Source organism: Suricata suricatta, chromosome 5 (assembly GCF_006229205.1).
Source record: "Suricata suricatta isolate VVHF042 chromosome 5, meerkat_22Aug2017_6uvM2_HiC, whole genome shotgun sequence".
Taxonomy (NCBI): domain Eukaryota; kingdom Metazoa; phylum Chordata; class Mammalia; order Carnivora; family Herpestidae; genus Suricata; species Suricata suricatta.
This window is the reverse complement of record NC_043704.1, coordinates 124,237,021-124,254,487: the sequence shown is the minus strand read 5'-3', so window position 1 is coordinate 124,254,487 and position 17,467 is coordinate 124,237,021. Positions and strand designations below refer to the sequence as shown.

General features: G+C 37.2%; 1 protein-coding gene across 3 annotated transcripts in view; it reads left to right on the top strand.

The window, feature by feature from the left end:
* PCCB (propionyl-CoA carboxylase subunit beta) overlaps nucleotides 1-17,467 on the top strand; it is a 102,317-nt gene that overhangs the window by 6,619 nt on the left and 78,231 nt on the right. For all 3 annotated transcript variants that reach the window (XM_029940226.1, XM_029940228.1, XM_029940225.1), the window contains exons 4-5: nucleotides 578-634; nucleotides 2,609-2,722. In XM_029940226.1, coding sequence (XP_029796086.1) covers nucleotides 578-634; nucleotides 2,609-2,722 — 171 coding nt within the window. The remainder of the gene's footprint in view (nucleotides 1-577; nucleotides 635-2,608; nucleotides 2,723-17,467) is intronic.

Sequence of the window (17,467 nt, the reverse complement as noted above, 5' to 3'; positions counted from 1 at the left end):
TCTTCTTCTTGTGCTTTCAGTTTCCCTGAGTTTGTTCACTCTCTCCTCTGCCATTGTTTCCTCTTCCATTTCTGTCCTCCTGGGCTGAATCTGTTCTTAATTACCCGCTGTCTTTTGGAGGTGGTTTTAGAAAGGAGGTCCTTCCTACAAGAAGCCCTTTACATCAGAAGGTAATGAAACTTCATAATAAGCAAGAGGGATCCGTGAGGGCTCTGATTGACATTTCTTACCTCAATTGTCAAAATGGCAATGTTTCTAGTAATAGAAATGCTTGCTTGACATCTATAGACTCTGATTTTTCAGGTTAATTCTGCATGAAAAGTTTCCCTTAGAGAGCTAGGATTCACTTTTGTAGAGTAAAGATGAAGTCTTTTGCTCTTGACAATACATGAACCCCCTTTAAGATACAAATTACTCCATAGAATAGTGAATAAAATATCATAACTAATTTTTTGAACTTCTGAAAATCCTTCAAAAACTTTTAACTAAGAGTTTTTCATTTCCTCCTCCTCCTCCTCCTGGCTCTTCATTCCCGGCTAGTGACTATATTTTCTTTGTTGATTTGTTTTCTTTTTAGGATTTTACAGTTTTTGGAGGTAGTCTGTCTGGGGCACATGCCCAAAAGATCTGCAAAGTAAGTATAATATTGAAAACCCAGTACTTTCATCAGACACGTAGTGCATATTTAAATATTGGGGTGCAAGACAATGCGCTGTGTATGTGGGGTGGCTGTGGACCCAAATGTCTGTTTAGTCCAAGGCAGGAGTTGTTAACATTTTTTTGGATCATGGATCCCTTTGACAGTCTGGTAATGCTTTACATGCACAAAATGTGTAGGAATACAAATAATTTAAAAATATTTTAAAAATTACAATTTAATATACATGACTTTTATATTTGTTTGTTTGTTTTGAGAGAGAGAGAGAGAGAGAGAGAGAGAGAGAATCCCAAGCAGGGATCTCTGCACTGTCAGCACAGAGCCTGACATGGGGCTTGATCTTTCCAACTGTGAGACCATGACCTGAGCTGAAATCAAGACTTGGATGCTTAAGCAACTGAGCCACCCAGGCGCCTCCATTTGTAATCTATGTGCTTTCTAATTTATCAAATAACAAGATTTAGCTGTGCATCTAAACTGCTGTAGTTTCAAAGTAGGCATGCGTGAAAATGCTATTTCAAGATATCTGCAACAACTTTACGGTGACATAAGAATATCCACAGCTTCTATTAATATAAAGTCACAGGCATTCCTAAAAATAGTGATTTCCCCCTCCCTGTGTTCATAATTAAAGGAAATGCTAAAGATCAGCTAGAGTTAATAAAGATAAAGATTCAATTTTTTCCCATCCAAGGCATGGATGAAATCTATTTACAGACCCTTTGGGATTCTGAAGACCTCAGTTAAAGAGCCCATGGTCTAGGTGGAGAGTCCAGGTACTAAAGGATAAAGAGCAGTGCAAGGATTACATGGTGCTATTTTAAAAACACTAGTGATGAGATGCGCTGGGGATGAATAAAAGTATAGATCGTATTTGGGGAATTTTGGAATTAAAGGTATAGTTGGCTGTTAATAGCTGAGCAGTGCTTCTCTGTGTATGGAAAACCTGGATTCTAGACATCTTGTCATGTATTATTTCTGAAACCTTGGTCCAATCACTTTTAATCCTCCCTAATTTTTCTTTTTACTGCTTCTCTTATTGTTGTTGAATGAGATAATGGAAGTGAAAGGGCTTTGTGAATTGAAAAGGCTCTTAGGAATGTTGCTTATTAGGCCCTTAACCACTGACCCATGAGGAAAATAATGGCTTATTACAAGTGAAATCAGGCCTGGGCCTGTCTCTGGTTAAGAGATGGATCTACATTTACTTTCATAAAAATACTACTTTGTTACTGTGTCTACTGTCAGTTCTTTGAAAAGATGAAAGGGGTAGGGAGGTGGCGGTGCCTGGCTGCCTCAGCCAGTAGAACATGTGACTCTTGATCTCAAGGTCATGAATTCTCAAGGCCATGCCCAAGCCCTAGAGCCTACTTGGAAAAAAAAATTGGGAACAAAACTGGATACTGGAAAATATTACAGCCTGGGCCTGTGGCTCAGAACTGGTTGCTATGAGCAGTCTTATCCCCTGCTGGTGGGAAGTACTTTGGCTCTTGGATGCCTGAAGGGCTTTAATGAGCCCTCAAAGTTTTGGTTCTGTTTTCCATGGAGGTACCTAATCATCATGGGGAATGAAGCCAGTGTTAATGACTCCTGTTTTAGGAAGTGTAATTAGGGGCACATGAGTGGCTCACTTGGTTAAATGTCCAACTCTTGATTTTGGGTTAAGTCATGATCTCATGGCTCATGAGATTGAGACCTGTGTTGTGCTCCCGTGCTGACAGCATGGAGCCTGCTTGGGATTCTCTCTTCTCTCTCTGCCCCTCTCCCTGTTCACATGCATGTGTGTTCTCTCTCTCTCTCTCTCTCTCTCTCTCTCTCTCTTTCTCAAAATGAACATTTAAAAAGAAATGTGCATTTGGAACATTTTCCAGAAAACACCATGATACTTTATCAATCCTATTTTTGACAAAAGGATCACTTGTCTCATAAAAGATTTCTTTGCTGTCTCAGATCATGGACCAGGCCCTGACAGTGGGGGCTCCAGTGATTGGACTGAATGACTCTGGGGGAGCACGGATCCAAGAGGGAGTAGAGTCTTTGGCTGGCTATGCAGACATATTTCTGGTAAGAAACCTGTTAATGGCATTTACAGAGTAAAATAGAACAAGGCTTGGTTTCTAAGCTGTGTCCTGGTTAGAACTTCCCCATTCTTATTGCTTGTTCTCTGGCTTGTCTGTTCTGTGGCTTCTTCCTGTGTCACTGGGGAAGGCATGGAAGGTGTATGAAAAGCAAGAGAGTAGGTGGAGAGGGTTTTCTTTTGTTCCTTACAGAGGGCAACTCTTAGGGGGGAAAACAAAATTAAGGATTACTTATAAGGGAAATACACTTAATTATTTTTCCCAAAAGCAAGGGACATGGAATATAAAAGTTTAAAATGAATTGATTCGCTAGAATTAGGAATTTTAAAAAATGTAGTACTTTTTATTTTGGTTAAAACACAAGGTCACTCTAGGAAGTTCAAGTTGTAGTACAAAGAAGAATAATCAGCTAAATCCCACTATTGAGAAACATTTGATGAACAGCATGTCAGATCTCTTTCTGCTTACTTAAAAACTACAAGTGTAGAGAAATGAAAAACACAAAAATAAATTAGATGTGTTACTTGAAGTAGGAAGTATATTGTAAGAAAGTAAAGGAGATTGGGGTAAGGGAGAGGGATACTGCCAGATGGAAACTTGAGAAAAGGGACAGATCTGCATTTCTGGGGAGGGGAGGAAAGGGAGAAGGCAGGAAAGAGACAGGCAGACATTGTTTCTAATCAGGCCAGCTGTTGTTGTCATTGCCTGGCCTGCAGGCTTCTGCACGTTTTATCCCTGGCTACTGCCCTTTGTGGTCTGTCAGAAAAATGCCTATTTATGAAAGCTCTTGTGTTAGTGTGGGAATACATTCGTTCATTGAGAAGCCACTTTGTAGATCTTAAACCTACTTTTTATTTATTTCTTTATTTCTTTATTTTTTATTATTGATTTTTTGAGAGACAGAGACAGTGGCAGCAGGGGAGGGTCAGAGAGAGAGGGAGACACAGAATCGAAGCAGGAGACACAGAATCGAAGCTAGCTGTCAGCACAGAGCCCAATGCGGGGCTCGAACCCACGAACCGTGAGATCATGACCTGAGCTGAAGCCGGATGCTGACGCTTAACCGACTGAGCCACCCTGGTGCCCCTTAAACCTACTTTTTAATCTTTAATCTTGAGCTCCAGGAATAACCTACTGGGGAGAATTAGCACTTTGGGCGGCATGGTCAGAACAGATTAGGCCTGGAAAATCTCCTTTGGCCCCTAACCTGGTGGTCATGCCTGTGTTGGAAATGAAGGAAAGAATGCGTGGCCCTAAGAGAAGTGACAGTAAATCCCCACATTTTAGAGATTATCGGGGGTTTTAGAATAGCTCCTAGTAACCCATCTTTTGAGTATAGGCTGCAGATGTGTTTTGTGTTGTTTTCAAGAGATCTGCCTCAGTGACTTTAGTAAAATATTGACTAATGCTGCTTGTCCTTTGTACACCTCTAGCCACTTCCTCCTGCCTGTACTGTTTAAAATTTTTTTTTGTAATTTGATATAGTTTCAAATGTTACATAAAAATTGCAAAAACCGTATAAGGAACTCCCCTGTGTCCTTTACCCAGATTCACCACTTGTTTACATTTTACCTATTTGCTCTATCATTTCTCTCCATATGGATATATTTACAAGTTGAATTTTTCTAAAACTTTTGAGAATAAATTGGAGATTGTATCTCTTTAGCTCTTAAATTCTTCATTGTGTGTTTCCTGAGAACAAGGACATTCTGTGATAAAGCAAGTACAGTAATAGCAATCAGGAAATTTAGCATTAATTCGTCAATATTATTCTTATGGCACTTATTCAGATTTCATCAAATGATCGTAATAAAGCCTTTGGTAGCTGTTTCCCTGACCCCTTTGCCTCATCTAGTCCAGGACTAAGTACCATCATTAGTTGTCTTATCTATTTAATTTCCTTTAATTTGGAACAGATTCTCAGTTTTTCTTTTTTCTCTATGACCTTAGCATTTTTTTGGAACAGTTTGATAAGTGGTATAATTTATAGATCTTAAAATCCATCCATTGTAAGCATGTAATTCAGTGACTTTTTAAATTCCAGTAAAATTAAAAACAGTATTAGTTACAGGTGTATAATATAGTGATTTAACAATTCCATACATTACTCAGTGCTCCTTATGATAAACTCTTTTTTTTTAAAGTTTATTTATTCTGAGAAAGAGAAAAAGTTCAAGTGGTGGAGGGACAGGCAGCGGATCCGAAGTGGGCTCTGTGTTGACTGCAGAAAACCTGATGTGAGGCTTGAGCTCATGAACCATGAGATCATGACCTGAGCCAAAGTCAGACACTTAATTGACTTGAGCCACCCAGGTGCCCCATAGTAAGTGAACTCTTAATCCCTTTCACCTATTTCACCCATCTCCCTCTCCTTTCTGATGTATACAAAATATACATCAGTTCTGTATATTTAAGTCTTTACTATTTTTTAAAATTTTTGATGTGAGAGAGAGACAGAGACAGAGCTGAGTGTAGGAGGAGGGGTAGAGAGAGAGAGAGAGAGAGAGAGAGAGAGAGAGAGAGAGAGAGAGAGAGAGAGGGAGACACATGATCTGAAGCAAGCTACAGGCTCTGAGCTCTCAGCACAGAGCCTGATGCAGGGATTGAAAGCATGGATTGTGAAATTATGACCTAGCCAAAGTTGGACGCTTAACCGACTGAGTCACCCAAATGCCCTGGGTTTGTTTTGTTCCACTTCTGAATGAAATCATATGGCATTTGTCTTTCTCTGACTTATTTCACTTAGCATTATACTCTAGTTCCATCTACATTGTTGCAAATGGCAAGATTTTATACTTTTTTATGGTGGAGTAATATTGCAGTGTGTATGTATATGTATCATCTTTATCCATTCATCTATTTTAAAAAAAATTTTTTAATGTTTATTTTTGAGAGAGAGAGAACACAATGAGCGGGGGAGGGACAGAGAGAGGGAGACACAGAATCTGAAGTAGATTCCAGGCTCTGAGCTGTCAGCACAAAGCCCAGTGCGGGGCTTGAACTCACGCAACCAAGAGATCATGACCTGAGCTGAAGTTGGATGCTCAACCGACTGAGCCACCTAGGTGCCCCATATCCATTCATCTAATGATGGATGCTTGGGTTGCTTCCCTAATATGACTATTGTAAATAATGCTGCAGTAAACATAGGGGTGCATGTATCCCTTGGAATTAGAATTCATGTTTTGTATTCTTTGGGTAAATAGCCAGTAGAGTGATTACTGGATCATAGGGTAATTCTGTTTTTAATATTTTGAGGAACTTCCATACTGTCTTCCACAGTGGCTGTGTAAGTTTGCATTCCCCCCAGTGGTTGTATTAGGGTTCTTTTTTTTCATGTCCCTTGCCATCACTTACTGTTGTGTTTTTGATTTTTGCCACCTCATAGGTGTGAGGTGGTGTCTCATTATGGTTTTGATTTGCATTTCCCTGGTTATAAGTGATGGTGAGCATCTTTTCATGTGCCTGTTGACTGACTGGATATCTTCTTTAGAGAAATATCTGTTCATATCTTCTGCCTAGTTTTTCAGTGGATTATCCGTTTTTGGAATGTTGAGTTATATCAGTTCTTTATATATTTTTGACACTAACCCTTTATTGGATATGTCATTTGCAAATATTTTCTCTAATTCAGTAAGTTATATGTAGTTTTGTTGATTGTTTCCTTCACTCTACAGAAACTTTTTTATTTTGATGAAGTCCCAGTAGTTTATTTTTGCTTTTGTTTCCCTTAGGAGACCTATCTAGAGGAATGTTGCTATGGTCAATGTCAGAGAAATTACTGCCTGTGCTCTTTTCTAGGACTTTATTATTATTTAATATTTTTTAAAATGTTTATTCATTATTTACTGGTGAGCAGGGGAGGGGCAGAGAGAGGAGACAACACAGAACCCAAAGCAGGCTCTAGGCTCTGTGCTAACAGCACAAACTGTGAGATCATGACCTGAGCCAAAGTTGGATGCTTAGCCGACTGAGCCATCCAGGTGTCTCTCTTCTAGGACTTTAATGGTTTTAGGTCTTTTTAAAAAATGTTTTATTTATTTATTTTGAGAGAGAGAGAGAGGGCTTGGAAGGGCTTGGAAGGGCTTGGAAGGGCTTGGAAGGGCTTGGAAGGGCTTGGAAGGGCTTGGAAGGGCTTGGAAGGGCTTGGAAGGGCTTGGAAGGGCTTGGAAGAAGGGCGGCACATGAGCTGGATGGGCTAGAGGGAGGAAGAGAGAATCCTAAGCTGACTCTGTCCTGTCAGGGCAGAGCCTGACGTGGGGCTCTATCATCCCATGAACCTGTGATCATGAATCATGATCAGAGCCAAAAACAAGAGTCAGACACTTAGTTGGCTGAGCTACCCAGGTGCCCCTAATGGTTTCAGGTCTTAAATTTAGGTCTTTAATCCATCCTGAGTTTATTTTTTGTGTGGTGAAGGTGGTCCAGTTTCATTTTTTGGCATATAGCTGTCTGGTTTTCCCAACATCATTTGTTGAAGAGACTGTCTTTTTCCAATTGCATATTTTTGCCTCCTTTGTTGAAGATTAATTTACTGTATAATTGTGGGTTTATTTCTGGGCTTTCTATTGTGTTCCATTGATCTAAGTCTTTTTGTGCCAGTATCCTACTGTTTTCATTACTATAGCTTTGTAATAAAACATGAAATATGGGATTGTTATACCTCCAGTTTTGTTTCTCTTTTTCAAGATTTCTTTGGTTACTTGGGATTTGTGTGGTTCCATACAATTTAGGATTATTCTAGTTCTGTGAAAATTGATGTTGGTATTTTGATAGGGATTACATTAAATCTATAGATTTCCTTGGGTATTATGGACATTTTAACAATATTTTTTTCTCCCAGTCCATGAGCATAGAATAGATTTCCATTTGTATTTTTAGTTGTTTTCACCAGCATTTTATAGTTTTAAGAGTACAAGTCTTTCACCTCCTTGGTATTTTATTCTTTTTGGTACAATTGTAAATGTAACTATTTTCCTAATTTCTCTTTCTGCTGCTTCCATTATAGGTGTATAGAAATGCAGGGGGTTTCGGACACTGATTTTTGTATCCTGCAACCTTACTGAGGTCATTTATCAGATCTAGTAGTTTTTTTGGTGTAGTGTTTATAGAGTTTTCAGTATATAAATAGTATACTGTCATCTGCAAGTAGTGAAAGTTTTTCTTCCTTACCAGTTTGGATTCCTTTTATTTTTGTTGTTAGATTGCTGTGTGCTGTATTGAATAAGAGGGGTGAGTGTGGAAACTTTTGTCTTGTTCCTGACCTTAAGGAAAAAGCTTTCAATTTTTCATCATGGAGTGGGATGTCGTGGGTTTTCATATATGTCCTCTATTATGTTCTCTCTAACCCTACTTTGTTGAAGTGTTTTTTTTTTTTTAAATCTTGAGTGGATGTTGTACTTTGTCAAATTTATTTCTGCATTTCTTGAAATCATGTGGTTTTTATTCTTTTGCTTACTGATCTGATGTGTATCATGTTGATATTGCGAATATTGAATCACCCTTGCATTCCAGGACTAAATCTCATTGATGGTGCTGAATGATTTTTTTAATGTATTGTTAGACTTGGTTTGCCACTATTTTTTTTGAGGATTTTTATATCCATATTCATCAGAAATATTAGTCTGTATTTTTTTTTTTATTGTAGCATCTTGTTTTAGTATCAGGGTATTGCCTCATAGACTGATTTTTGGAAGTTTTCCTTCCTCTTCTAGTTTTTGCAATAGTTTGAGAAGAATAGTTATTAACTCTTCTTTAAATGTTTGGTAGAATTCATCCATGAAGCAGTCTGGTCCTGGACTTTTGTTAGTTGGGAGTTTTATGATTACTCATGTAATTGCATTGCTGGTGATTGGTCTGTGCAAATTTTCTATTTTTTTCTTGTTCAGTTCTGGGAAGTTAATTCTAGGAATTTCCCAATTCTAGGTTGTCCAGTTAGGCATATGATTTTTCATAATATTCTCTATAATTACTTGTCTATTTGTGGTGTTAGTTATTTCTCCTTTTTCATTTTTTTTTATTAAAATTTTTTTTAATGTTTATCTTTAAGAGCAGAGAGAGTCAGCACAAGTTGGGGAGGGGCAGAGTGAGAGGGAGACAGAATCTGACACAGGGTTCAAACTCACAGACTGCAAGATCATGACCTGAGCAGAAGTAGGTCACTTAACTGATTGAGCCCCCAGGTACACCTCTCCTTTTTCATTTTTGAAGTTTGAATACTCTTTTTTTTTTTTTTTTTTTTTTGATGAGTCTGGCTAAAGGTTTATTAATTTTATTGATCTTTTCAAAGAACTAGTTCCTAGTTTCATTGATCTGTTCTATTGTTTTTTTTTCTTTTAGTTTCTATTTCATTTATTTCTGTGCTAATCTTTAATGCCTTCTGATAGTTTAATTCATTTTGCCAGTTTTGGTTTTGTTTTTGGTTTGTCCTTTTTATAGCTCCTTTAGGTGTAAAGTTAGGTTGCATATTGGAGATTTTTCTTCTTGAGATAGGCCTGTATTTCTATAAACTTCCCTCTTAGAACAGCTTTTGCTGCATCCCCAAGATTTTGGACTGTTTTTATTTTCATTTGTTTCCATGTATTTTTTAATTTTGATTTCTTTATTGACTCATTCATAGTTTAGTAGCATATTTAACCTTTGTGTTTAGCAGCATATTATTTAAGCTTTGTGTTCTTGACAGATTTTTTTTCTTGTGGTTGATTTCTACTTTCATAGTGTCGTAGTTGGGAAAGATGTAGGACTTCAGTTGTTCTGAATTTGTTGAGACTCGTTTTATGGCCCAATGTATGATCTATTCATAGAATTTATATGTGTGCTTAAAAAGAATCTGTATTGCACTGCTTTAGGAAGGAATGTTCATCTGGTTCAGTGTTTCATTCAAAACCACAGTTTCCTTGTTGATATTCTCTTTGGATGATCTATCCATTGATGTGGCAGGTTAAAGTCCTCTACTATTGTTTTACTATAGATTATGTTTATTACTAGCTGCTTTATTTAGGTACTTTCATGTTCAATGCATAAATATTTACAATTGTATATCGTCTTGTTGGATTATTCTGTTGATGGTTATATAGTGTCCTTTTCTTGGTCTTTTTTACAGTCTTTTGTTTTTAAAGTTTATTTTTGTCTGATTATAAGAATTGCTACCATGGCTTTCTTTTGACTTACATTTGCATGATAAATGCTTTTGCATCCCTTCACTTTCAGTCTGTGTCTTTTTTTTTAAATATTTATCTTTAAGAGAGGAAAAGACAGAGTGGAGGTGGGGGGGCGGGACAGGGAGAGACAGACAGACAGAGAGACAGAAGATACAGAATCCAAAGCAGGCTCCAGGCTTGAGCTATCAGTACAGAGCCTGAATAGGAGCTCTAATTTACAAACCATGAGATCATGACCTGAAGTCAGATGCTTAACTGACTGAGGCACCCTGGTCTGCCTGTGTCTTTGTCTGATATGAATGATTAGTCTTTTTATCCATTCTTTCACTCTGTGTCTTTTGATTGGAGTGATTAGTCCATTTACATTTAAAGCAATTATTGATAGGTATGTTTTTGTTGCTATTTTATTACTTGTTTTATGGTTGTTTTTATAGTTCTGTTTCTTCGCTTGCTCTTTCATAGTTTGCTGGCTTTCTTCAGTGATATACTTGGATTCCTTTCTCTTCATTCTTTACATATCTACTACTGGTTTTTGATTTGCGGTTAGGTTTGTATATAACATTTGCATATAGCAGTTTATATTAAGTTGATGATAGCTTAAATTTGAACGCATTCTTTACTCCTCTGCCCCCCTCATGTTTTAAGTACATGATGTCACACTTTACATCCTTTTTATTTTGTGAATCTTTTTTTATAAATATACCTAATTTTACTGCTTTTGTGCTTTCTACTTACTCATATGATCTCTCCTTTCTACTCAAACAGTCCCCTGATATAGTGGTCATGAACTCCTTTAGTTTTTGTCTGAGAAACTATATCTCTCCTTCTATTTTGAATGATAGCCTTGCTGGATAGAGTATCTTGGTTGCAGATGTTTTTCTTTTAGCCATTTTTTTATTAAAATTTTTTTTTAAAGTGTTTCTTTATAAGAGAGAGAGAGAGAGAGAGAGAGCAAGTCAGGGAGGGGCAGAGACAGAGTGAGACACAGAATCTGAAGCAGGTTCCAGACTCTGAGCTGTCAGCACAGAGCTGACATGGGGCTAGGACTCATGAACTGTGAGATCATGATGTCAGTCGAAGTCAGACGCCCAACAGACTGAGCCACCCAGGTGCCCCTCTTTTAGCACTTTGATTACATCATCACATTCCCTTCTGTCCTGTAAAGTTTCTGCTGAAAAATCAGCTGATGACCTTAAGAGGTTTCCTTTGTATCTAACTGTTCTCTCTTGCGGCTTTTAAAATACTCTTTGGGGCGCCTGGGTGGCTTAGTTGGTTAAGCCTCTGACTTTGGCTCAGGTCATGATCTCACATTCGTGGGTTCGAGCCCACCATCGGGCTCTGTGCTGACAGCTCAGAGCCTGGAGCCTGCTTCCAATTCTGTGTCTCCCTCTCTCTTTTGACTCTCCCTGCTCATGCTCTGTCTCTCTCTGTCTCAAAAATAAATAAAACATTAAAAAAAATAAAAAATAAAATACTCTCTTTATTGCTACTTTTTGCCATTTTAATTACAAGGCTTTGGTGTGGACCTCCTTTGCTTGATTTTGTTGGGGACTCTCTGTGCCTCCTTGACCTGGCTTTTGTTTTCTTCCCCAGATTTGAGAAGTTTTCAGTCATTGAAGTAAATTTTTGTCCCCGTTTCTCTCTTTTTCTGGGATCCCTATAATGTGAATGTTACTTCACTTGATGGTGTTGCTGAGTTTCTATTTCTACAGTTTTTGTATCATTTTTCCTTTAACATAATGTTTTTATGAGGTTGATTTAAATTGTACTTAATGTCAGTGGTCATTTTTTTATTACTAATATACATGGATATACCACATTTTATCTGTGTATCAGTTGATGTACATTTGTGTCGTTTCAACTTTTTGTCTATCGTAAATAATGCTGCTGTGAACATTTGTGTATCACTCTGTATTTGAACAAAGTTTTTCATAAGAGTGGAATTATTGGGTCTGATAAGTTAAAACTGTTTAGGGAATTGCCAATTTTTTTCCAAAATGACTACTAGTTTACATTGCCACAAGCAAAATATTCAGAGTTTCAGGTTCTTCACATCCTTGTGAACACTTATTTCAGTTTTTCTCATTATAGTCATTTTTATGGTATGTTGTGGTATCTCATTGTGATTTTAATTTGCATTTCCATGCTGACTAGATCATGTTGAGCATATTTTCATGTACATGTTATTCATGTGTATATCTTAAAAAAATTTTTTTAATGTTTATTTTTGAGAGACCAAGCACGAGTAGGGGAGGAGCCGAGAGAAAGGGAGATATAGACTCCTAATCAGGCTCCAGGCTCTGAGCTGTCAGCACAGAGCCCGACACAGGACTCAAACTCAGAAACTGTGAGATCATGACCTGAGTCGAGGTTGGATGCTTAACCAACTGAGCCACCTAGGCATCCCCATATGAATATCTTCTTTGCTGAAGTATCTATTTAGATCTTTTGCTCCTTTTATGATTGGGCTTTGAGTTGTAAAAGTTCTTTGTATATTTTGAATACAAATCTTTTATTAAATACATGGTTGGAAGGTATTTTCTTCCAGTCTTATGGCTCTTCTTTTTTCACTTCAAACACCACCATTAAGAAAGAAACTTTTTAAGTTTTGAATTCCAATATATCAATTTGTTTCCTTTGCAGATAATTGTCTATATAAGAACTCTGTGCAATAATACAAAGTTATGAATATTTTGTCCAGTTTTCCCACCCCATGGAGTTTTATAGGTTTGTCTCTTATATTAGGTCTGTGATACATTTAAAATTTTTGTCTATGGTTTGAGCTTAGGGTCTAAATTTATCCTTATCTCACTCACATTAATGACTATTCTTTCTCCATTGAATTGTCTTGGCACTTTGGTGCAAAATCAATTGGCCATAAATGTAAAAATTTCTGGACTCATTTCTTTTCCATTGATCTATATGCTTATCTTTACCCCTGCCCTTTTTTTTTTTCTTTTAAATGAAGTGTAGTTGACATAAAGTAGTTTCAGGTGTATAGCATTTTGATTTACATACATTATGAAATGCTTGCCATGGTAATTTATAATTGTCACCATACAAAATTATTACAATATTGACTATATTTGTTTTGCTGTACTTTTCATCCTTATAATAATTGGAGGTTTGTACTTGTGAATCTCTTTCATCTATTTGGTTCCCCTGCCCCCTCTAGCAAACATCAGTTCTGTGTATTAGTATCTGTTTCTGTTTTGTTTTGTTAATTTAGATTCCATGTGTAAGTGAAATGATAAAGTATTTGTCTTTATCTGTATGACTTATTTCCCTTAGTAGCCTCTAGGTTCATCTATGTTGTTGCAAATGGCATAATTTCTTTTTCTTTTTTTTTAATGACTATTATGTTGTGTACACACCCTCTCTTCTCCCCGCCCCCACGCACACTATCTCTTCAGGCATTCCTTTATCTTAGGTTGCTTAGGGTACTTAGGTTGCTTCCACATCTTGACTATTGTAAATCAGTGAACATAGGGGTGCATATGTCTTTTTGATTAGTGTTTTCATTTTCTTCCCATAAATACTCAGAAGTGAAATCGTTGGATCATATGGTAATTCCGTGTTTAAATTTTTGAGAACCCTACATACTGTTTTTTATAATGGCTGAACTGATGTATATTCCATCAATAGGGCACAAGTGTTCCCTTTTCTCTACATTCTTACCAACACTTGTTATTTCTTGTCTTTTCAATCCTAGCCATTTTGGCAGGTGTGAAATGATATTTCATTGTGGTTTTGATTTGCATCAAAAATGTTGAGTATCTTTTATGTCTATTGGTCATCTGTAGGTCTTCTTTTGAAAAGTCCATTCACATCTTCTGCCCATTTTTTAATAGGGGCTTGGTTTGTTTATTTTTGACTTATAGGAGTTCTTGATAGAATAACTACTTAATGGATATGTGATTTACAGATAACTTGTCCCATTCAGTAGTTTTCGTTGTGTTGCTGGTTTGCTTTGCTGTGCAAAAGCTTTTTAGTTTGATTTAGTCTTAGTTGTTTGTTTTTGCATTTGCTCCTCTTGCCTGAGGAGAAAGATGAAAAAAGATACTGCTACAACTGATGTCCAAGAGTTTGCTGTATTTGTTTTTCTTCAAGAATTTTATAGTTTGGGGGCACCGGGGTGGCTCAGTCAGTTAAGCGTCCGGCTTTGGCTCAGGTCGTGATCTCACGGTTCGTGGGTTCAAGCCCTGCGTCGGGCTGTGTGCTGACGATTAACTCAGAGCCTGGAGCCTGCTTCAGATTCTGTGTCTCCCTCTCTCTCTGACCCTCCCCTGCTCATATTCTGTCTCTCTCTGTCTCTCAAAAATAAATAAAAGACATTAAAAAAATTTTATAGTTTGGGTCTTCTTAGATTTATGTCTTTAATCTATGTTGAGTTTATTTTTGTGTGTGGTATAAGAAAGTGGTCCAGTTTCATTCTGCATGTCGCTGTCCAGTTTTCCAGCACTATTTGCTGAAGAGACTGTCCTTTTTACATTGAATATTCTTTTCTGCTTTGTCAAAGATTAGTTGGCCATACATTTGTAGGTCCATTTCTGGGTTCTCTATTCTCTTCTGTTGATCTATGTGTCTGTTTTTGTGCCAGTATCATACTGTCTTGATGATTATAGCTTTGCAACACAGCTTGAAATCCAGAATTGTGATGCCTCCAGCTTTGGTTTTCTTTTTTTAATGTTACTTTGGCTACTAGGGACTTCTGTAGTTCCATACACATTTTAGAATTGTTTGTTACAGCTCTGTGAAGAATGCTGGTGTTTTGAAGGGATTGCATTAAATGTTTACATTGCTTTGGATAGTATTGACATTTAAACGGTGTTTTTCCAATCCATGAGCATGAGATATTTTTCCATTTTTTTGTGTCTTCTTTAATTTCTTTTATAAGCTTTCTATAGTTTTCTGCATACAGATCTTTTTACCTTTTAAGTTAGGTTTATTCCTAGGTATCTTCAGATTGTTGGTGCAATTATAAATGGGATCAATTTTTTGATTTCTCTTATTCGTTATTGGTATGTAGAAATGCATCTGGTTTCTGTATGGTGATATTATAGGCTGTGACTTTATTGAATTTATGTGTCTGTTTAGCAGTTTTTTATTGAAGTCTTTTAGACTTTCCATGTAGAGTATCATGCTATCTGCAAAGGGTGGGGGTTTGACATCCTTTTGTTTCGTTTGGTTGTCTGAATCCTGAGGCTAGAAATTAAAACACTATGTTCAGCAACAGTGGTAAGACATCCCTGTTGTGGTCCTGACCTTAGAGGAAAGCTCTCCAGTTTTCCCTATTGAGTAGGATAGTAGTTGTGGACCTTTCATATATGGCCTTTATGATCTCAAGTTCTGTTCCTTCTATCCCTACTTTCTTGAGGTTTCTTATCAAGAAAAGATGCTGTATCTTGTCGAATGCCTTTTCTGTATCTATTGTATCTATTGAGAGGGTAATGTGGTTTTTATCCTTTCTTTTATTAATGTGATATACCATGTTGATTGACTTATGGTTGTTGAACCACCCCTGCAGCCCAGGAGTAAGTCCCACTTGATGGTGGTGAATAATTGTTTTAATGTATTGTTGGATTTGGTTTGCTTTCTTACCTTGTTAAGAATTTTTGCATCCGTTTTCATCAGGGAGATTGGTCTGTGATTCTCTTTTTTAGTGGAGTCTTTGTTTAGTTTTGGAAACAAGGTAGTGCTGGCTTTTTAAAACGAGTTTGGAAGTTTTCCTTTTATATTTTTTTGGAAGCTTCAAGATGATAGGTATTAACTCTTCCTTGAATGTTTGGTAGAATTCATCCGGGAAGCCATCTGGCCCTGGACTCTTTTTTTTGTTGTTGTTGGGAGAATTTTGATTACTGATTGAATTTCTTTAATGATTATGGATCTGTTCAAATTTACTTCTTCATATTTCAGTTTTGGTAGCTTATGTTTTTCTTTCTCTCTGTTTTGGGGGGAGTGCTTTTTCATGTACAATCTTGATGTGCTGCACTCCCCTGCTTTCTCTTTCTCCCTCTGTCCTCTCTTTGCAAAAATGGCTCCTTACCCTCTGTGGCGCCATGGCTTTTCTCTCACCTTTCCACACCATGTACCTGCCAAGTTCTCTGGTTCCAATTATGCAGATTGTAGTATTCATCCTCAGATCAATTTCCTAGGTGTTCAAAATGGTTTGATGCTAATCTAGCTCTTTCAAGGATGAGAGAAGCTTAGAGTTCCCATACTACTATGGCGTTTTTAATTCCTGTCTACTCACTGAATGGTTTTTTTTTTTTTTATTGTGTTCTCATCTCTAAAGTCAGGTTCCTGTGGAAAAATACAGAAATATTTTTATTTAACTTAATTTTTAATTTTTTTCAATTATTTGAACTTGAGAAGCACCCTCTCAATCCATTTTCCTGTGTTCCCCCCATCTGTTTTCTGTATCTGCAAGCCTTTTAAACAAATATATACATCTATTGTTTTTTTTACATTCCACATATATCTAATTCAGTATTTGTCAGTATTTGTCTATCTTTGTCTGACATTTCACTTAGCATAATGCTTTCAAGGTCTATCTGTGTAATTGCAAATGGCTAGATTTCCTGTTTTATGGCAGAATAATATTCCATTGTATACATGTGCCCCAGCTTATCCATTCATCCATTAATGGACACTTAGGTTGTTTCCATATCTTGGTTATTGAAACAATGCTATAGTGAACATAGGGGTGCAGATATCTTTTGTTTTCTTCAAATAGATACCCAGGAGTTGAATTTCTGGATCTTATGGTAGCTCTAGTTTTAACTTTTGAGGAACCTCCATAGTGTTTTCCATTGTGGCTACACTAATTTAATTCCCAACAACAGTACACTAGAGTTCCTTTCTTACACACCCTCACCAACACTTGTTAATTCTTGTCCCTTTTTTTTTTTTGTCATGACTGAGGTTTTATTTTATGTCTATGCTTCTTCCAAACTACATTAACAGTTTGAGCTACAAAATGACCTTTGATTTTCAGCCGGTTCTACAGCAATTTGGTGCCTCGTTTGGGGAGAAGGCATCTATTAAGACACATTCAACATCTAGACCATCCTGGAAGCAAGGGTGGGAGCTGGGGCTGGAGAGTAGGGGTGGAGGGTAGGGGACACAATAGGCTTTTGTGACATCAAATGTCACAATGTCCAAAAATTTATTATATCTTCAGAGCCTATTGACTTTGATAGGTTTACTTCTATTTATTTATTTTTATTTTTATTTTTATTTTTTGTAAATAGTTTATTGTCAAATTGGTTTCCATATAACACCCAGTGCTGTTCCCCACAAGTGCCCTCCTCTAACACCACCACCTCTTTTCTCCCCTCTCCTTCCCCTTCAATCCTCAGTTCATTTTCTGTATTTAATAGTCTCTTAAGTTTTGCGTCCCTCTCTCTCTCCAACTCTTTCCCTCTTCCTCTCCCCGTGGTCCTCCATTAGGTTTCTCCTGTTTTCCTGTTAGACCTATGAGTACAAACATATGGTATCTGTCCTTCTCCACCTGACTTATTTCACTTCGCATGACACCCTCAAGGTCCATCCACTTTCCTACAAATGGC